Here is a 22,523-nt window from a genome sequence, read left to right as displayed (position 1 = left end):
GCCAGGTTTTTGACCTGATAATTATAATTTCTTATTGTTGATATTTCGAAAACAATAAATGATCTACCACTGGCATATATCATCTCACACATGCAGCGATGGGGTGTGGGTGAGGGGTGTGCACAGTGACAATGCCAGCGCCTAGTCCTGCTGTGGACCGAGCTATGCGTTAGTGCCAGGCAAGTAAAAAAGAAAAAACTCCTAATTAAGTGTTGTCTAGCACCACCCTATGGCATGTATTGTAAATCAGAAAAGTCCACAACCCTATACCCTCACCCCAGTGACCATAGATCCCAATATAATATGTGTACCCCTACCCCAAAGGCCATAGAATGCAGATTGTGCCCCCCCTTCCCCTCTCCCGTTTACATTATATATACTAATATATATATATATATATATATATATATATATATAATATAGAGTGCAGCGGAGCTTGTAGCATACAACTCAGAGGGGACCGATCTGTCCCCTCTGAGCAGGAAGTAGTAGAGGGGCTGATGATCACACAGCCCCTCTGTCCATCTTTCTGTGCAGAGATCGGTCATATCAGAGGGGAACTTAAGCTCCTCTTCTGTCAGCCTCCTGAATGACCCAGAATGCCTTGAGATCAGCACAAAAAGAAAGTAATGTTGGCAGTCACAATCTGACCCCATTAGGAAGAGGAAAGTATTTCCTCTTACAGGGTGCCGGAGAGCAGCAGAGCTTGTGGTCGCATGGGGCGGCAGTAGGGAGAGCCCCCTTGTCTGCCATCGCATCCCATGAGACGTCGCCAGGTATGTGATTAATTGGATAGGTAATGCATAGATAAAGTGTGGGACCACCAGCAGGTTTATGTGTACAAAAAAGCTACATGCGAAATATACATTGGTAAACGTCCTCCTGAGCGCTTGTTGATAAAATTGCACTCAGCAAGGAGCTGATTAATACCACGAGAATTTGTAACTGTAGGGAAGATGTAAGAAGGGGCGATATGGGGGAGGAGTGGTATCAGCGCAAGTTATGTGCGCTGATACCACTTCTCCCCCATGTATTATTGTGGGGTTGGGTGGTAAATGATCGTTGCTATCTTATAAGATAGCGTGCCAATATGCCAGGCAATGTATGAACAGTCAGTGGCACTGGCCTTTTCGACAGCTGCAGCTGTAGTTGCCCTATCACCACAGCAGGAACAGCACTGTCTCTGCTGAGCTGGCTGCCGGCCTTGCGAGATCTTGTGCATGCCCAGTGGAGCCGGCCAGGAAGGGGGAGACAGTGTATCAGCCCTAGGCTGATGAGCTGTGTGCTCTGCCGGGGATCGCTGGAGGGTGGAGTTTTCACTCCTCCTCTCAGACAAATGAGATGTTAATACATCTCATCGGTGCTGCTTCCTGTTTCGCCAAAAGGCAAAGCAGGAAGAGTTTTAACGCCATGATCAGTGCCACTATAATACATCTCCCCCTGTGTGACTCATACATTAATGTCAAATGTGGTATGCCATATATATACTAACGCTTCACTTTTCCCAAATTTTGTTATGTTACAGCCTTATTCCAAAATGGAATAAATTCATTTTTTGTCCTCAAAATTCTACACACAATACCTCATAATGACAACGTGTAAAAAGTTTTTTTGAGATTTTTGCAAATTTAATTAAAAAAAAAAAACAATAAGAAATCACATGTACATAAGTATTCACAGCTCAGAATTGAGCTCAGGTGCATCCTGTTTCCACTGATCATCCTTGAGATGTTCCTACAGCTTAAATGGAGTCCACCTGTGGTAAATTCAGTTGATTGGACATAATTTTGAAAGGCATACACCTGTCTATATAAGGTCCCACACTTGACAGTGCATTTCAGAGCACAAACCAAGCATGAAGTCCACGGAATTGTCTGTAGCCGTCCGAGACAGGATTATCTCGAGGCACAAATCTGGGGAAAGGTACAGAAAAATATATGCTGCTTTGAAGGTCCCAATGAGCACAGTGGCCTCCATCCTCTGTAAATGGAAGAAGTTCAGAACCACCAGGACTCTTCCTAGAGTTGGCTGGCCATCAAAAGTGAGCGATCGGGGGAGAAGGGCCCTTGTCAGGGAGGTGACCAAGAACTTGATGGCCACTCTGTCAGAGCTACAGCATTCCTCTGTGGAGAGAGGAGAACCTTCCAGAAGGACAACCATCTCTGCAGCAATCCACTAATCAGGCCTTTATATTAGAGTGGCCATACGGAAGCCACTCCTTAGTAAAAAGCACATGGCAGCCCATCTGGAGTTTGCCAAAATGCACCTGAAGGACTCTGGTCTGATGAGACAAAGTTTCGAACTCTTTGGCGTGAATGTCAGGCGTTATGTTTGGAGCAAACCAGGCACCGCTCATCACCAGGCCAATACCATCCCTACAGTGATGCATGGTGGTGGCAGCATCATGCTGTGGGGATGTTTTTCAGCGGCAGGAACTGGGAGACTAGTCAAGATAGAGGGAAAGATGAATGCAGCAATGTACAGAGACAGCCTGGATGATAACCTGCTCCAGAGCGCTCTTGACCTCAGACTTTTCAGTTCATCTTTCAGCAGGACAACGACCCTAAGCACACAGCCAAGATATCAAAGGAGTGGCTTCAGGACAACTCTGTGAATGTCCTTGAGTGGCCTAGCCAGAGCCGAGACTTGAATCCAATTGAACATCTCTGGAGAGATCTGAAAATGGCTGTGCACCGACGCTTCCCATCCAACCTGATGGAGCTTGAGAGGAACTGCAAAGAGGAATGGGAGAAACTGCACAAAGATAGGTGTGCCAAGCCTGTGGCATCATATTCAAAAAGACTTGAGGCTGTAATTGCTGGCAAAGGTGCATCAACAAAGTATTGAGCAAAGTTTGTGAATACTTATGTACGTGTGATTTTCTTTTTCCTTTTTTTTTAATTAAATTTAGAATAGAATTTTGAGGACAAATATGAATTTATTCCATTTTGGAGTAAGGCTGTAACAACAAAAGGTGGAAAAAGTGAAGCGTTGTGAATACTTTCCGGATGCAATGTATGATAAATGCCCAATCAGTACTGGGAGCCTCAGGATCTGTGTGATATAGTAGAAACTAAACAATGTAAAGTGTGCCATGTTGCACATAAGACAAGCGGCTAATAAATATCGCAGACAATTGCAATGTTATAGTGCATTAACCAAAGTGGCACACTATCGCTGCAGAGAACTTCACACCTAACAGGTATCTTTTAGTATGCTAAATACAATGAATGTATTTGAATGGTGTAAAGCTTAATACATTTAACAGAGCTTAGACTGAGCTTAGCACATGCATGGCACAGGTACTAAGATGAATGAGAATAGAGAAGTAACCTTTGGCATGGAGAAGGCCATTGTTGACCTTAGTAAGTGCTGTTTCTATAGAGCAGTGGTTCTCAAACTCGGTCCTTAGGACCCCACACAGTTCACTTTTTCCAGGTCACCCTGCAGGTGCGCTGGTGTATTCATTACTGACACATTTTAAAAGATCTACAGGTGATCTAATTATTTCACTTGTGATTCTGTGAGGAGACAAGGAAAATATGCACTGTTTGGGGTCCTGAGGACCAACAGGAGCAGTGAAAAGATTCAATCCCACGAAGAGGAGCAGTAAAGTGGCTCGCGGGAACAGCTGATATCGCATAAGTTGTCACCGCACAATGATAAATTGCTTCAGTAGCCGTGGGAAGTCAGAATGTTAATTATCTGGTTTCGTTCGGACCCCGATAAGTATCCTTCATCACAACCCGGACTTTGTTCCCATAGGGAAGGAGCGAGTTGCGATCCCGGTACAGGAGCATTTGTCATCTGAAGGTGGTGAATGCTCCAGCAGTCAAGCTCCGAAAATATTATATTTTCAAAGGTTGATGATTTTGTCCCCATACTAGTGTATGGGGACAGCGGGCCATTCCGCGAAAGGAAGATAAGTAGGAGATAACTGTAATATTTCCTGCTTTACCTCCTTCATGAATTGCCTGATAACTTAGTTTTCACCTGCTTTTGTGAAAATTAAGTGATGATGATTAGGCCCCTTAATCTCTTACATTAGAGGCATCTGAAGATGCACAAAGTGGGTGTCTCCGTGCATGCACATTCAAATGCACTCTTGTACACCAGGGGAAGGGTTGATACTAGCATTAGCATAAAGTCATAGACACTACGGCAAAAGGCGCTAAATCAGTCACAACGGCATGCAGCTCTGAATCAGCCCAGTGATCTGTTCTTAAATGAGCATATATTAAACAGTGGGTTCTACAAAATTGTATATCTCATATTAAGGGATGGGTAATGGGGAAGGGTTCTAAGCACTGGAATAATCACTGGTGAAAAATCCTTTTAACTCTGTCCACATATAGTTACAGATGTGTCCATATCCATCTATCCTCTGTATGCTACAAGTCGTGGGAGCTCTGTGTGACTTCTGTAGAGCTGAGTATGAACTTGTGCATCTTTTTTACCTTCAAATGTGTGACATTCGCAGTGATGCGAATGGGACACACAAGCAGCTTCTGCTGATTAAAATGATATGTGGCATGCCTCTAATCTGCATGCTACTGTGGTTGTCTCTGCATGCAAAATGCTATGTTACAGTGTCAGAGGCTGTGACACTGTAACATAGCGTTTTGCATTGCAGATGTACCCGCGGTCGCACGCAGAATATAGGCATGCCGAATATCATTTTAATGTGCAATCTATTCACATCGTTGTTCAAGTAAGATGCATTTGAAGGTAAAAAATTGCACGAAAAGACGTTTGATCCTATAGAGTCATTCCACGGCATGGCGCGACTAGAAGGGCTGTTCAACGCGCAAGGAGGCTAGATGCATTAGGATACATCTGTAATTTCTATGAAAATTACAGGGTTCAAAGGATGTGGGGGTGCTCCCTGAGAAAAATGTATGTTATGGACACAAAGCAAAAGAAAGTACTCTTCATTTAGGGGCACTCAACCTCTATATATATATATATATATGTAACATGAATCTTTTATTAAAGAGATTTAAAAATATTGAAGATGCCACACATTTGACTGACTCAACGTATATAAAAAAAATAAAATAATAAATAATAAAAGAAAATAATAAAAAAAAAACATAAGAAAGTAAGGGATCAGGATATAAGAATTTCTAGGAGCATATGTGGCGAAATTTATTTTAAATCTTGGTCCATAAGTTACATGGGCTAATGTTTTTGGACAATGTCCTGTAAATCTTGCACACCACTTAGGCACTTTCTGGTATTTAGGTATTATTTTCTTTTTCTGGGGCACTGTTATAGTTGGGCTTACAGTATATTTCCTGTTGTCAATTCCTTGTGGTGTAGCATCATCAGGGCTCACACGGTCATCACTTACAAAGGCCATACTTAACTTTTCCAAACCTATTGTGGCTGAGTAAAAACCTCTCACCTACTGTTCAATGCAGGTTGGGTACAGGATGCCAGTGTTCGAGAACCTGGCGGTCACAATCCCGACGGTGGCATCCAGACTAGGATACCATCCCGACGTCTTGAGGTAAGTATACCTAACCCTACCCTAACCCTCCCTCCCCAGTGCCTAAACCTAACTCTCCCTTCCCAGTGCCTAAACCTAACCCTTCTCCCTTAGTGTCTAACCCTAATCCTCCCCTTAGTGCCTAACTGTCCCCCCAACCCCGCTAGTTATCATTGGGATGCCGGCACCGGTATTCCAATAAGTGTCAGGATTCTGCCATCGAAATCACCACAATTTACTGCACACAGTGGGAAGCGGCATTTTAACCCTTCAGTAAGTTATAGTTTTTGACTATTCTGCTCATTAGCACATGGTGACAAATTAGTACCTATATTCTCTTCCTACATCTGGGGGACACTTCCTTACACAAGGGAATGTTGAGACATGGAGGCGTTAGCACTTAATGAGCTTATTTGTGCCATAAAAGCTCCTCCCCTCCAACCCCTCCTCAGCTTTCTGTAAGTGCTGAAGGCAGGTGTCACAGCGCCGTGCCCCAGCCTGCATTCAGATACACCAACCTTACGAAGATGGACGGTCGTGACTTGGGTTTTACTCGAGCTGCCACCACGAAGAGTAATAAGAATAGCGCTCTTGCGATTGCCAGACCCTTAAATTATACTTAAAAATCCACAATTATTACACAGATGTATTATGGGCCTCTTCAGGAATGTGAATTCATAGATCACAGAGATAATGCTGATACATTTTTAGGATTTATTGAGAAAATATCTCGAGGATTAAGTTACAAATAAAAACAGGTAAATAATCTGTGCACTTTATATCTGTATGTCTTGCTTGATTTCAAATAAAGGAAAGGATATAAAGTCATAAGCATAAATTGTCTTACTCTGAGATTTATGTGATCTGTGTGGAGGGAGACCATGTTAGGCAGAAGATTGCTTCACTCATAGCATGAAGCTACTCTTTTATAGAGTGAACACCGAGTACTGTAGGTTGCTGATCCTTATAGTTCCACAACTGAATCGATATGACATTAAGCCCGGTGGATGTAATACCGATGTCGGAAGGCAGAAAGCTGAATATCTCGACTAAAGTAAGTTCTAACCCTCTCCTCTCTCCCCCCGAACCCTCCCTTAGGAGTGCCTAAGCCTAACCTCCCCCCTAGTGCCTAACCCTAACCTTCCCCCAGGGGTGCCTAAACCCTATCCCCACACTATTCCTAAACCTGGGGGGTTGCCTAACCCCCCTTCCCCTAGCCTAACCCTGTCGGGGGTGCCTAACCCTAAGTCCCCCCGGGAGTCCCTAAACCTAACCCCCACCTCCTGGGGATAAAAAGTCCCAACGCCCGGCATACCTTCCTTAGGTATTCCGGGCATCGGGATTTCGGCGTCTGGATAATGATAAGCGTTGGTATTTTGACACCTATCATTAGTCCCATGCTGGGAGTTCACAGTCGGGAAGCCGGCGGTCGGCATTTCGACCGGCAGCTTCCTTATTACATACCTTCCACAACTATAGTCTCCCCAGCAGCCCCCATCCTTTCCAGGCTGAAAAGGACTGTTCTTTTGTTCTCACAAGATCCGTGTAAATGCAAATTGGGTCGTCTCCAGGAACCTAGACGTCATATAACTCCCTGGCTTAGGAAAGGTATTTTATGGCAGGAAAAAAAGAAGGAACTATGCTAATAAGATGACACAATACCATTCTGCTTGTCTGTATTCAGAGCTTGAAAAAGGGCCCCCTACGGTGAAAAGCAAACACTATTTACAAGGAAGCTTTGTCTTCAAAAAACTAGGTAGCGACTGGCCATTTGGTTTATCAAGTAGCTTATGCAATGCAGAGACAGTTTTGAAACTAGCAATTCATACCAAACAGACATTCATGAAATAGACATCTTTGGGGGGGGGGCTATACTAATCCACATGATGGTCACAGCCGGGTTATTACTCATAGTACCGTTGTAATTCCTACACCGTTCACCTGATTTGGATGTAATTACCCTCAAATTAAATCTGAAAGTCTGCAGTTAAAGCACATCTTGTTTGTTTCATTTCAAAGCCAGTGTGGTGGTGAATAGAGGCCAAAATATGAAAATTCTGTCATTGTCCCAATATTTATGGACCTGACTGTATGTCTACCGGACCTGGTATTCTTGAGTGGTCCCCCACAGCAATACTAACCAGGCCTATCACTGGATCACTTCCAAGATCAGACGAGTTTGGGCATAATCAGTGAAGTATGACTGTAGACCATCGCTACTGAAAATATATGGGGATTCACTCTATGCATACGGTCTGAGCCTATTATAAAATGTAGCCTCGATGCGGGCGAAATGCGCGTCCTCTTTCTCTACATGACAGTCTGCTGATATTTAGGATAACCCAGTCAGTGCACGGACTGGGCTCCACTGTACCCCACACTGGTAACGTATATAGGCTGACAGATTACTAGGTCTGATCAGCCAGTTAGACTTATGAAGTCTTAGCCTGCCTTATAATTAATTTCTCCTTTCCAATGGTTATCTCCTACCTTTTATTTGTTAATTTGGATTTGTATACAACCTACTCCTGTGATATAGCTCGCTCCCCATTTATGGCTGCTACCTTTATGCATCCCTTTGGATTTTCTTTGTGTGGTATGTATTAGGACATTGAGGTTGTATGCTATTCTGCCTGACTGCAGCACTAACATGGAATTTTTGAGCATTTTCAGTTGAGGCAGACTTATTTATAGATATTGTACAACTATAGGGGATTTACCTGGACAAAGAAGGTTTTATGCAATTATCACCATTATTACTATATTATATATTTCTAATCTCTATAATATTGATGTCTCATGTTTATGTGGTGATTACTTCCAGTACATGCATACCTTATGAGTTCTGTCAGGCTCTGTTACTTTGTTTGTCACTAATATAGAGTTCCTATCTATTATGTACACTTGGAACCAAGTAAAATTTGTGATATAGTTATCTATGTGATGTCCTCTATAAGTTACAATCTATATATGCTTATGTTATTTATGTCTATTGATTGCATCACAAGTAAGGTATGCCTATGAATCACTTGTCTTGACAGCAACTAATTATCAATTGGACCTCTCTGTTTAGAGTAGTCCTACATTTTATAATAGGCTCAGACCCCCATATATTTTCAGTAGCGATGGTCTACAGTCATACTTCACTGATTATGCCCAAACTCATCTGATCTTGGAAGCGATCCAGTGATAGGCCTGGTTAGTATTGATGTGGGGGACCACTCAAGAATACCAGGTTCGGTAGACATATATTGTACTGTTTAATGGGGATCATAGGATTGCATACTGTGTAGCCTATATACCAATCTCCATGGTATTTGTTGCATATTTCTAGACCCAAGCACATTTATTGTAACCCATATTTTGGTGTGTGGGGTACTTTGCAGAAATTGTCTATAATATTTTCGCCAATAATTTTGTATGTACCTGTTATGTATTTTACTATAATTATTAAAAGTTATATTTTAGTTTATTAAGAATTCTTATATAAGTGTGCCCCAAAAATAGCCTTACTTTTTCTTCTGTTAATTACTCTGTCATATTTAGGCTGTGGGAGCACCACCAACACAATTTTTTGATGTTTGAATTATTCATAGATATAGATGGTTGGTTATAGTAATTGTAGTAATGGTTCTGTGCGGAATCCTCCCTGTTCATTTTGCAAATCACATACATATAATTTTAATACAACTAAAAATAAAATTCATATACCAGAAAGAGCTAAAAAATGGTAAATTCACAGACAATGGTGCATTGGATAGATAAAAAAAATAAAAATAATATGTGTGCACACAGAATAGGTATATTTAAAACAGATAAATACCACTGCCCTTAGAAATATTCACAATATTGTTAAATCTTAATGTCTTCAACCAGAAAAATACACTTTTGGGTCTATTTCGCAGATGTTAAGCTCACCATATCCAATAATTAGACTCAGCATGCAACCATTAATGATTAGAAACAGTCCAGTAGTCAGTAACAACAGAGGTAAATATCAGTCTCCAATAGTAACTGTTTTGTTAGTAGCAGCAAGCATGTAGGTTAGTAATCAAACATCAACATGTTTTGTAGCCAGCATATTGGATTAAAAGTTCAAGCATTAATAAGGTGAACAGCAGGCATCGTCAGTATAGTGAATCTGACACTTGTTGCACATTTAGTTTGTTAGTTGCAGCTATCATGTACATTAGTAGTCAAACATCGGCCAGTATACTGGTTTTCAAGGTTCAAGCAGCAATATAATTAACAGTGGGCAGGCACTGTAAGTGTAGTAAATCTTACACTTATAGTACAGGCTTAGAAGAGAGGGTATGCAAGAATACATCTATATCTCACTTTCTTTCCCTTTGCTATCTAGCCTTGTATGGATCCCCCAATTGAAAAAAATCGATATCACCTATTTTTGTAGGCTGTCACCAGCATCCCGGCCAGCAAGAGTGACAACAGATCCGTCCTTTCTTCACAGCTGCTCAATGTCCAGCCACTGGAGACAGATCACATGCTGTGTGCAGTAGCTGTCTTACTGTGCTGCGATACAGGCTCCCAGCATCTACTGGAGAAGTAGATGTTGGATGGTAACTAATCAGATTCATCAAGGTCTCATTTATTGTCCACGGGTGAACAACTCTGTAGGAGCAGAGTATTTGGGTGACGCTGCTTTAGATACTTCTATAATGCAATCTAAGATTCCCAGCTTGAAGTGGTTGCCAGGTGGGTTATGTGATTGAAAACCTGGGAGGCTGATATACCGTAGAAATACATTTGCCAATTGAAGGGAAATTATTATTTGGTCCTAAATTAGACAAAACATTTTTGGAGGTTACGGGAGGAAGGAGTCCCATCTACCTTTGAAAAAATTTATCAGTTTAAGTCTAGGGGGTATATTTACTAAAGTGATTTTTAGAAGTGGAGATGTAGCAGCCAATCAGATTCTTGCTATTATCTTCTAGAAGGTGTTAGTCAAATGTTATGTAGAATCTGATTGATTACTATGGACAACATCTTCATTTCTAAAAACTAAAATTTTAGTAAATATACCCCTAGGTCTTTTAGGCCTTCCTTTAAAAAACAGTCTAGTCAGTCTTTTTGAGGAAGAGGGCACTTTTCTTTATTCAGAGGATGTCGGTAAGGACCAAGGTAAGCAAAGTATCAAAGTCCTCAATAAATTCATTTGTCGAGGGGGCATACACCCAGAGACTTTTGCGATGTGACATGGATGGACTAGGAGAATGCTGATTGCGACATTTATATATTTGTGAGACTGAGTATATTTTCAAAAATTTTGGTTTTTAGAAGTGAAGTTGTTGCCCATAGCAAACACTCAGATTCTACTTCTCATTTATCTAGCACATTTGAGAAGATAATGGCCATTATCTGATTGGTTGCTATGGACAACAACTTCACTTCTAAGAACCCACAATTTTATAAATATACCCCATAGTCTGTAAACGGAACTTGGTATGGAATTAAGCTGCTGCATTTTTCATGTTGATTCAGAGATATATACACATATATACAAGTGTTCCATATCAATATAATCAGCATAGTCTCCTGGTGCATCCTAGTTGCATCACATTGCGACTAAAGCTAGGCATACATGTCCAGATAAAATGCCTGTCAGACCGACAGACATTTTATATGGCAGTCTGCCAGCCCGCAGATGGCGACATACACTGTGAGATGTCTCACAGTGTATTAGCCCCGACATCTGCACTCCGCCCCCGGGGAGGAGACATTTACCTGTTCCTTCCATGGAAAGGAAGACAGGAAATGTCTGTCTGTCGCGGCTTGCCATGCAGTGCCCAATGCGGCCGACATTTTAATGTAAAAATATCGCATCAGTAGGACATGCTGGACAATCCGGCATGACCGAGCGATATTTAACCCTCGGCCGCCCGGACACGCTACAATTATCGGGGCGTTTCACCCAATATCTGCGGATCACCCCAATAATTGTAGTGTGTATGGCCAGCTTTAAATGCATTGCATAAAAGACGCCCGGCGCTGGCAGAGTTACGGGACCAGGCATGCCATGAGGGGCTGTTTGGCGTGACTGCAGCAAAGAGGAGGACACATCTGTAATGTGCCCATTGCTGGCCTTCACATTTGCCATTTTTTACGCTTTCTTCAATGTCATGGATGATGATGATTAGTTTGAGCTGGAACTCAGAAGAGCATCTGTCCATTGCCATGCTGTGTAACTGAGCAGGTGTAGCAGAGCCAATATAGCAGTTTTTCTATTCTGGGATGAGTTACAAAGGGCTTTGGGTGTAGTGATGGCCATTGGTGGTTAACCATTGATGGTACCGTCAGTGATTAAAATAGATGTCTTTAAGTCATCGCCTGTGAGCCATAAATGGTTTGCACTAATCAATGGCCATCTCTGCTGGGACACAATTGGACATGGGCAAATCATGTCTTGGGGTGCAGCTAAGTGGGTGTGGGGCCTAGCAACACAGGAGTGTTTAAAAAAAAAACACTGCTTACAGGCTGTTATCAATGTTAGAGACTCAATGAATTGCCTTCATCTATGGCTTTCCCTACTGGGGTGTTGAAAAGATGATGTTGTTGCTTTAGCATCACTTTGTTTTCAATCTAAGTTTTTATCTATCACTTGATGGTTTGTATGGTCAAGGTGAAGGACAGAAATGTTTATTTTTATTTACAGGATAACTCAAGAAGAATGGGGTGAAACAAAAATAAAATAGGTGGCCATATGTACCCAAGCTTGGAATGTAATTACTGAATATATTTGCATGAATGTAAACATTTTTGTGGAACTGGACTAATAGACAAGTGTAAATACAGTTTTGACCATTCTGTTTCCATGTCATGTAGATATTATATGTGTCCGTCGCAGCAAAATCAAAAAAAGGTCTGCACTCACGATTTGTTTTCAGAATAGCTTGCTGGGGTGATCAACCCATAAAGGACTACCGTCCCAATGATCCAGATAGATTGGAGAACAAAAACTCCGGGGTGCACTCACCAGGCTTCATAAAAGTTTTTGCTTTAATATATCCTTAGAAAAATTTACAGGAACAGCATGTAATCCGACGTTTCGGTCCTATAACATGTACCTTTGTCAAGAATCAAAGTGCAAGTGATACATAGAACATATATATACCCAACCCAATCAATCAAACCCCACCCTCCAATCACAAGAACAACCCTTAATAGTAAAATGCAGACATTAGTATACACACATGATGAGAAGTAGCCACAGTGTATCACCTTTAGATGGACCAAATGATCAAACATATCACAGGACCCACGCTGACTGCTGGCGTGCGTTCCACCAGCATCTACTTCCTTGGTATTGGAACGCAGTGTAGCGCGTTGCCATAGCAACCAGACGACATTTCCTGTTGCGCAGTGTAGCACATTGCCATAGTTACCAGGAGACATTCCCCACTGGATCAGACAATAGTAGCGCTGGTAATTCAGCGCTGATATGCGTGTCAGCAGCCTCTATCATCTGTACTGTGGAATGCAGTGTAACGCGTTACCATAGTGATCATTCACTGATCTAACCTAGAGTAAACAAACAATATTAACTATTCAAGGCATGTGTAATGAGCTCTTAGATTAAAATCATTAATAGCCAATCAGCGCTGGCATATATATAATCAGCCCCTCTTACTCATATTAAAGGTGACAAAATAACGCGTTACCAAGGTGATCCACTATTGATAATAGTTAAATCAGATCAACGCTATTGGTCAATCAATACAAATGTCATAAGCATTTGAATAAAACATGTCATAGGTCACTGTAGCTCTTATAATCATCTTAAACTAACAGAAAAAAACACACCATAAACAAAAAAATTAAAAAAATTTAAACCCAAAAACTACGGCCACAGGTAAGCCACCCCTACAAAAATAAAAAAAAATAAAAAATTAGAAAAAAATATAAAAAGATTATTGTTATTCTGATGGTGCACCCCCAAACAGTCAATATCGTATCATGCTCAATCTAGATTCATGCTTAAACGGAAAGCTTCATTAAGGCCACGAGGATAAACTGTGTCCTACTTGAAGGCCCACATTGCTTCTTTGCGAAGGAGCAGCTTGTGTCGGTCACCACCTCTCTTTGATAAAGGGATCTTATCAATTATCATGCATTTGATAGATGATAATGCATGATGAGCTTCACTGCAGTGTCTAGCCACAGGTTTATTTGATGTCCCATCCATCAAAACGGCCCTTATAGAGGACCTATGGTTGGCCATGCGCTCTTTAAATGGACGAATAATTTTACCCACGTAATATAAGGAACAAGGACATATCAAAATGTAGTTCACATGGTTGGCGCTGCAAGTCACTCGATGTAGAATTTGCACTTTTCGTTCCATATGTGGATGATGAAAAAACTGACCACTCAACATACTCCTGCAAGTGGTACAGCCAGTGCACCTGTAGCAGCCGGGTTTAGATGTATTAAGCCATGGTTTGATTTGCCGAGGTACAGTTATCTCAGGTCGCATAAGAATATCCTTAAGGTTCCGGCCACGCCTGTCCGTAGCAGCATATATGAAATATAACAATAATACACAAACAATTTGGGGTAAAAAGTTTCAAACACAAAGTCAAAGTGTAGAAATCAAACAGTGAAATATTTATTTATTTTTTTCAAACAATGTCAAGGCGGCACTCGGAGACGAATATATGCAATACCCTCACCAGAGGGATTTTAATTCCTCTGGTGAGGGTATTGCATTTATTCGTCTCTGAGTGCCGCCTTGACATTGTTTTATATGAATTTGGGGGGTGCTGTTCCCTGAGGTGGGCACCGGAGCAGAGTGGGGGCTGAACGCCCAAATACACTGAGTGCTGGAGTACCGGAGCATTGGAATATATATATATATATATATATATATATATATATATGGTACTTGTGTACTTTAATGACTCATAAGTGTCCAGCGTCATTCCCTACCATCCATGTCAAGTGGGCATAGAGAGAGAATATAACCATGTGGCAAGCCCGAAGCGTGGCAAACGCAGCGAGCCTGCGAGGGTACAACTTTGTCTGTAAAGTACACAAGTACCATATATATATATATTAACTTTATAGACAGTTCAGCATTGCACAGACATGCACGCACACTGACAAAGACTACATACTGACACACACACATACTGACACACACAAACTGACAAAGACTACACACTGTCACACACACATACTGACACACACAAACTAACAAAGACTACACACACCTCTTAAAAAGTTAATGCAGGCAAATAAATACAGCGTCATTTATTAAAGATTCCCACCTCCCTTGCCAACAACCCCTGTCCCCTCACCCGGCAACCACTCCGCCCTGATAAGACACCAAATACACATCCACGCCGCCACCTCCTTTCCTCTACCGCGCATCCCCACATGTAATACACACACCTGTGGGGCTCCAGGGGAAAGCGCCATGGATACAATCACTGGGTGCAGCTCATCACTCTCACGATGCTCCATGGTCGGAACAGCCTGGGAGGAGCTGCGCACTGCATCTACAGCTCCCCCTTCAATCAGCCAGTGCAAAAAACTGGTTGCTCCTTCTCTGCGTGTTAATAGAGCGGTGGCCATGGGGGGTTTCTAGATACTCGGAAACCTCCCCTGCGTGCGTGGGTGAGTGACCCGGCATTCCAACCCAGGTAACTTGCAGGGTTTAACATGGGAATAACCTGTGAAACCCTGCAGTGTGAATGGCGTGCTCCTGGTCACGATGACCTAGAGCGCGCCGCATGCCGGACGATTGGTCCAGCTTCAGTGGCGCTTGGAGATTAAGTCATCTCTAAGCGTCCACTTCAATGCTGGAAAAGCCGGGTCTAAGCAGACCCGACTCTGGTGTGAATGGCGCCAACTCGGAAATGTCCTGGGTTGGCGCCGGCTGTTCCAACTCCGGGTCAGACCCGGAATTTAGATGTAAAAGCAGTATTACAGACTTGGGGTATAACTGGGTTGAACTGGGAAGAGGAGGAAGAGGGGTGGGTGGGGTTTAATGAACAGGTTCATACATTTTCAGGGTACATTTAAAGATAGAGGGGAAATGTAATAGCCTGCCACTTACAGGCATTGGGTCTGCCCATTTTAAAGTGGTAATAATTTAAAAGGCAAAACTAGCCTAATACACTATTAATGCAATATTTTTTTTTTCTTTTACAGGTATTGTCGCTATTTGATTTGATCCGTTACAGTGTTAGCGTCTGCAATCAAATAGCTTCTCATCTTCACATTGAAGTCTTCAGAATAAAGACAATTGCCACACTTTCAAACCACCACTAAGTGACCTAGACATCAACACAAAGGAATGCATGTTTCATAACAAAAATGAGATGGCAAAATCCCTAATAAATATTTCAGTGTGTTCAGAGTACTATCTATCTAGAATAACACTCCAAGTCCTGATTTTGTTTACGTGTTGAATGATATTATGACTTTAACAAATTGGCACATAATAATTTTGAAAATATTCAGACATTACAGAAATATATATATATATATATATATATTTCAATTTTGGAAAACATTTTAAATATGCAGTATTTTAAAGGGACAGCTTAAAAAATTTTACTTACAGATTAACAACTTGTATAACAATAAGTTAGTCCTCATTGAGGTTAATTTACTAACATTGTGCTTAGTTGCAAAATTTGCAGTATACAACAGCAGTCAGTCATTAATTCACTATTATCCACTTAGTACAAGCTAGGCAATGAAAGCAAGAACCAGAGTGCTCTTAAGAGCAATATTAGTAAATTAGCCCTATTATGTTAAAAAAATATCAAAGATTCACCTATAGAGTATAACTGCAGTCTTCTCACATATTTTCAAGTGTTCTACAGCCCAGCCATTTTGATTGATTGTAATTATGAAAGCTGAAAAAAAAAAAATGTACTACATGTAAAGCATATTTTAGCATTGTCTTCACTGACTTGTATAGAGTATGTCAATTCCACCAATTGCTCAATATTTAAAAGTTTTTATAGTTACAATGGACAATTTCTTTTTTATATAACATTTTCCCCGTACCTCCCACGCCTCTTGAAGAGGAAATGCTCCTTACCTGAAGCTAGGCATTGGAACACACCATGAGCAAATGGGCCTAGAGAGTTCAATCCATTGAGTGCGAATTGAATCCATTGAGACTCTTCTCTAAAACTCAATTGGGACTGGATGGATTGTAATACGTGCATTGAGGTGCAACTGCAAAGCTAAAGCTGGCCACACATCTAAAGATTTTCTGTCCAACCAGCCGACTAGTTAATTGGTTGGAATGAAAATCTGGTAACGTATGGGAGTAAATGATGATCAGCAATTTGCTCCTAAATGCCAGAAAACACATGAAAATGGTCGTTCAGACAAGTTTGTTAAATGTTTGCTCTAAACCAGTCATTCCCAACCTCGTTCCTCAAGGCACACTAACAGTCCTGGTTTTAGTGATATCCAGGCTGCAGCACAGATGGTTAAATCAAATTAACTGGGATACTAATTAAGTCACCTGTGCTCAAGTATGGCTATCCTTAAAACCAGGACTGTTAGTGTGCCTTGAGGACCGTGGTTGGGAACCCCTGCTCTAAACAATTTGTTCAAACAACAGTTTTTGTCCATTTTCTGGCATTTGGGAGCAACTTGCTGATTGTCCTTTGCTTTCATACCTTACCAGATTTTCATTCCAACCAATCAACTAGTTGGCTGGTTGGACAGATGATCTTAAACTGGCCACACATCTAAAGATTAACAGTTAATATGACAATCCAGTATCCGGTAAGGAGATCACCAGTGGGGACACCTTATTTTCGGCACAGGGATGTGGGGGTTATATAAAGTGGACAACTCCTTTAAGGAAAAATTTGAGACATTTATAATATTTGATGAAACTGCAAAGAAACTCATCTATATTAATTATCTTCCTAAACAACATTTACCTAACTTGTGAGTAGCATAATCTTCTTGAGAGCACATAGGCACCAGTATCCTACATTTTTGAGGCCTACTGTGGAAGAACATTCAGGGAGGTAATGGAATGACTGCTCTTGTTATCTTTAAATATGCAATTCCAAGAATGATTTCCAAGGCTTCACCTATGTACATGAAAGAGGGTGCCATATTTATTATTATTAATGCAGTTGAACCCATCTTATTTTATTCAGCACAGTTTTGCTTTCATACAGTATATACAGTTTCTGGAATAAAGATGCCTGTACATTTCCAGCTCATGAATTATTAGTTGTTTTTCTTTGTCTCGTCTTACAGTTAAGTTTACAGCAGTTAAGTTTTCTTACACAGGTTGTCAAACTGAGGGGGAAATAAATCATACGCTACCACAATTATTAAAATGGCTTGTCCTCAAAGTAATATTTAATAGTAATTTATTTATAAAACACCTTTCTCCCAGTAGGACTCAAAACTCTCTTTATAAATTTTGCAAAGTGTGAGGCAACAATCTTGGGCATGCTCAGTTGTAATCATTCACATCCCTGCTTCATTGGAGTTTACAGTCTAAACTCCCCACCAGACACAAAGTAGAGTACAGTAGCAAGCAACCAGTTTACTTACCAGTATGTTTTTGGACATCGTGAGAGGAAACCTCAGAAGAAAACCACACAAATAGAGCCTTGGTGGGAATCAAACCAAAGATAACAGTGATGTGAGGCATCAATGCTAAATTTTGGGTATCAGCTATCAGTTTCCTTAGTTCACTTTTTTGTTTATTCTCGTTATTTATTGAACCTTTCAATTCAAACTGGTCTTTTTCCGTGGCATCAATTGGCGATTGTCTTGGGGAAGATACCAGTACTCAGGAATCAGAATAAAAGAAGTGATATAGTTCAGCTGTTTAAAAGTTCATACAAAATAGGTAATGAGAATTAGTTGGTGCTGTGCAGTTGTTTGTTTACACAAAGCAAGAATGCAGATAATTACAGAATACAAAGAGAAATAGTACTGTTCTCATCACTAACCTTAAAAAATCCAGCACGGTTTGTGTAATTGTTAGTATTGCTGCCTCACAGCATTGAGCTCTTGGGTTCGATTCTCACCACTACCCTAACTGTGTGGAGTTTGCATATTCTCCCGACGCTTGCATGGGTTTCTCCCTCCAAAATACACTGATAGGTTAATTGACTCCCATCAAAATTAACCCTAGTGTGTATGTACATGTGATAAGGAATATAGATTGTAAGCTTCAATGGGGCAGGGAATGATGTGCTAATGTTCTCTGTAAAGTGCTGTGGAATATATGCATTATATAAGTAATTTAATAAGCAATTGCATTTTTAGGGTCAGATCTGATAGCCTACTAAATTACTGGAAATTAGGGCTGGTTGGTATCTAGTATTATGAATCTTATTACTAATATTGCATCTGGCAGGGCTCCTATTTACTAATATATTATAGACGAAGGATAGCTGAAAAGGAGACAGAATTCCTGTTTTATAGGATATAATATCTTTATTATTGGCAAAAGGGATATTTTGTATTCTTCATCACTGAGTAGGATTCCTTTAATGTCCAGGTCCAGCTTGATCCTAGCGTACAGTGGCTCAATAAACAGGTCAAAAATCAGGGGTGACAATTGAAACCCCTACCTAGTGCCAATCTTTGATACAAAAGGGTGCTGATAGATCACCAGTCACCAAGACCCTGACAGATGGAGTCGAATATTCAGTGCATCCGTAAAGTATTCACAGCGCCTCACTTTTTTCACGTTTTGTTATGGTACAGCCTTATTCTAAAATGGAATAAATTCATTTTTGTCCTCAAAAGTATACACACAATAATGACAATGTGTAAAAAGTTTTTTTTTAGATTTTTGCAAATTTAATTACAGAAAAAAACTAAGAAATCACATGTACAAGTATTCACAGCCTTTGCCATGAAGCTCAAAATTGAGTTTAGCTGCATCCTGTTTTCACTGATCATCCTTGAGATGTTCATACAGCTTAATTGGAGTCTACCTGTGGGAAATTCAATTGTTTGTAAATGATTTTGAAAGGCACACACTTGTCTATATAAGCATGAAGTCCAAAAAATTGTAGACCTCCGAGACAGGATTGTCTCGAGGCACAAATCTGGGGAAGGGTACAGAAACATATCTGCTGCTTTGAAGGTCCCAATGAGCACAGTGGCCTCCATCATCCATAAATGGAAGAAGTTCAGAACCACCAGGACTCTTCCTAGAGTTGGCCGGCCGTCTAAACTGAGCAATCCTGAGAAAAAGGGCCCTAGTAGGGAGGTGACCAAGAACCCAATGGTCACTCTGTCAGAGCTACAGCATTCCTATGTGGAGAGAGCAGAACCTTCCAGAAGTACAACCATCTGCAGGAATCCACCAATCAGGCTTGTATGGTAGAGTGGCCAGACAGAAGCCACTCCTTAGTAAAAAGCACATGTAAGTGCCAAAATACACCTGAAGGACTCTCAGACCATGAGAAACAAAAGATTGAACTCTGGCATCAATGCCAGGCACTATGTTTGGAGGAAACCAGGCACCGCTCATCGCCAGGCCAATACCATCCCTACAGTGAAGCATGGTGGTTGTAGCATCATGCTGTGGGGATGGTTTTCAGCGACAGAAACTGGGAGACTAGTCAGGATAGAGGGAAAGATGAATGCAGCAATATACAGTGACATCCTGGATGAAAACTTGCTCCAGAGCGCTATTTACCACAAACTGGGGCGACGGTTCATCTTTCAGCAGGACAACGACCCTAAGCACACAGCCAAGATATCAAAGGAGTGGCTTCAGGACAACTCTGTGAATGTCCTTGAGTGGCCCAGCCAGAGCCCAGACTTGAATCCGATTGAATATCTCTGGAGAGATCTGAAAATGGCTGTGCACAGATGCTTCCCATCCAACCTGATGGAGCTTGAAAGATGCTGAAAAGAAGAATGGGCGAAACTGCCCAAAGATAGGTGTGCCAAGCTTGTGGCATCATATTCAAAAAGACTTGAGGCTGTAATTGCTGGCAAAGGTGCATCAACAAAGTATTGAGCAAAGGCTGTGAATACTTATGTACATGTAATTTCTTATTTTTTTATTAAATTAGCAAAAATCACAAAAAAAAACATTTTACACGTTGTCATTATTGTATGTAGAATTTTGAGGACAAAAATGAATTTATTCCATTTTGGAATAAGGCTGTAACATAACAAAATGTGGAAAAAGTGAAGCACTGTGAATACTTTCTGGATGCACTGTAGGGCCCGACTCAGACCCAAACGCAGTGCGGCACTTGCTCGAAGCTGGATGACTTTCGCATTCTGCGCATGCGCAAGCCAGTCACTGCAGTCAGGAATTGGGCGCTCGAAGGGATGTAGTCAGGAAGCCGACGGCCTAAATGCCGACCACCGGCTTCCCGACTGTGAAATCCCGGCAAGGTACTAATGACAGGCATCGAAAACCTGTTATTAGACCTACGCTGGGAGCCCGGCATACTGAACGAAGGTAAGCCAGGCGCGTACAGCTGTGAGGGGGGAGGTTTAGGTTTTAGGGCTCCTGGGGGGACAGGGTTAGACACCCCCCTGGGAGGGTTAGGTTTAGGCTATGGGAAGGGGGGCTAGGGTTAGGCATCCCCCGGGGGGAGGTTAGGGTTAGGCACCCCCCCGGGAGACTGCGGGGATGGGGGGGCTAGATTTAGGCACTTAGAGGGGGTTTAGGGTTAGGCACATGGGGGTAAGTTAGGGTTAGGCACCCCGAAGGGAGGGTTAGGGGTGGAAATAGGGTTAGTTATGCCTACTTTATTAATGATCAGGATCTTCACCCCTGCTGGGTTTCCGTGCGGCCGGTGGTATTACCTACTACACCCGCTCAAAGCACTTTGAGTGACAGATACAGATAGTGCCATTTGTGGGTGGTGACAACGGAAGGTCTATGAAAACAGGGGAGTGAATGAGCGAACACAAGCATGTCTGAACGTCAAAACAGCGTTCATTTGGCATGCATAATTAAAGTGGAGTGTCATTGTACACATCAGCTAGCTGTATTTTAGACTGAAGCCATCGCAATGCTTGCGGTAGGCTAGGGTCAACCACAAGCACTGTGTATGCCTCCATATAATGTATGGTTCTTGATGTTATGGATTGTTAAATACACTTCCCGGAGATGACGTGCACTGCGAAGGAAAAGGCGTCAATAGACCGGCCCGCGTTCTTACTGCCATCGCACTCTAAGACATAGTGGGCGTCCTTAAGCCATGCTGTGCGATCGCAGCATTTACATACCCTGCCCCTGACAGCTGTGAAAGTGCGCTGCATTGCATACAGATTTTAATCAGGCCCATAGTTCTTGAATACCATAAAGGAAGTTGCCATCGAAGCCAAATGTCTGCAGAGTTTGTATCATAAAAGGCCAACTAATCTTGTTAAAGACCTTCTCCACATCAAGAGAAAGCTCTAAGTCCAGTGTGCGATTAGAGTTAATAAAATGGATGAGGCTAATTACCCATCTAATCTCTGGTGTTCAACAATGGGTGTACAGGGGGGTGCAGTAGGTATTACCAACAGCGGCAGCCCGGCGAGGGTGAAGATCCTGATCATCCCTAAGGTAAGTATCGCTAACCTAATTCTACTCCCTAACCCTCCCTTAGGGGTGCCTAACCCTAAACCCCCCCTTCCCCACCGCCTAAGCATAAATCCCCCACGGGAGCCCTGAACCTAAAACCGCAGCTGTCCGTGCCCGGCATCACTTCATCGGGAAGCCGGGCGCTGGTCTCCGGCCTCGGTAAAATGACAGGCGTATAGATTTAGACACCTGTCATTTAACCCTCGCCGGGATAAATCTTTCGGGATTAGGTCCGCCGGCTTCCCGACTGCATGCCATTTAAACTTGACAGTAGCGGAGGCTTGTGTTTTGGGTTGCTGGAGGTCTTTGTGTGCATGCGTGGGATCAAGATCTTGTGCATGCACACAAGTTAACGAGCTGACTTTTCTTCTAGGGACTGCATTGGCTGCAGCCCCTGGAAGATGGGAAGGGCTACCATGCTATCACAGTCTGTATTAGCTGTCTCAGGGGGAGAAAACACCA

At 41.9% G+C, this 22,523-nt stretch overlaps 1 protein-coding gene across 2 annotated transcripts in view; it reads left to right on the top strand.

Moving 5' to 3' along the window:
• LOC148507672 (choline/ethanolaminephosphotransferase 1) overlaps positions 1-17,715 on the top strand; it is a 366,175-nt gene extending 348,460 nt beyond the window's left edge. For both annotated transcript variants that reach the window (XM_088445756.1, XM_088445757.1), the window contains one exon: positions 15,662-17,715. In XM_088445756.1, the coding sequence (XP_088301882.1) occupies positions 15,662-15,781 (120 nt within the window). In that variant the 3' untranslated portion in view covers positions 15,782-17,715. The remainder of the gene's footprint in view (positions 1-15,661) is intronic.
• Positions 17,716-22,523: the final 4,808 nt, after the last annotated feature.

The sequence above is a fragment of the Taudactylus pleione genome, unplaced genomic scaffold (genome assembly GCF_031769625.1).
Source record: "Taudactylus pleione unplaced genomic scaffold, aTauple2 ptg000387l, whole genome shotgun sequence".
Lineage (NCBI taxonomy): Eukaryota > Metazoa > Chordata > Amphibia > Anura > Myobatrachidae > Taudactylus > Taudactylus pleione.
The sequence above is the reverse complement of the archived record's forward strand: the minus strand, read 5'-3'. Positions and strand labels throughout refer to the sequence as shown.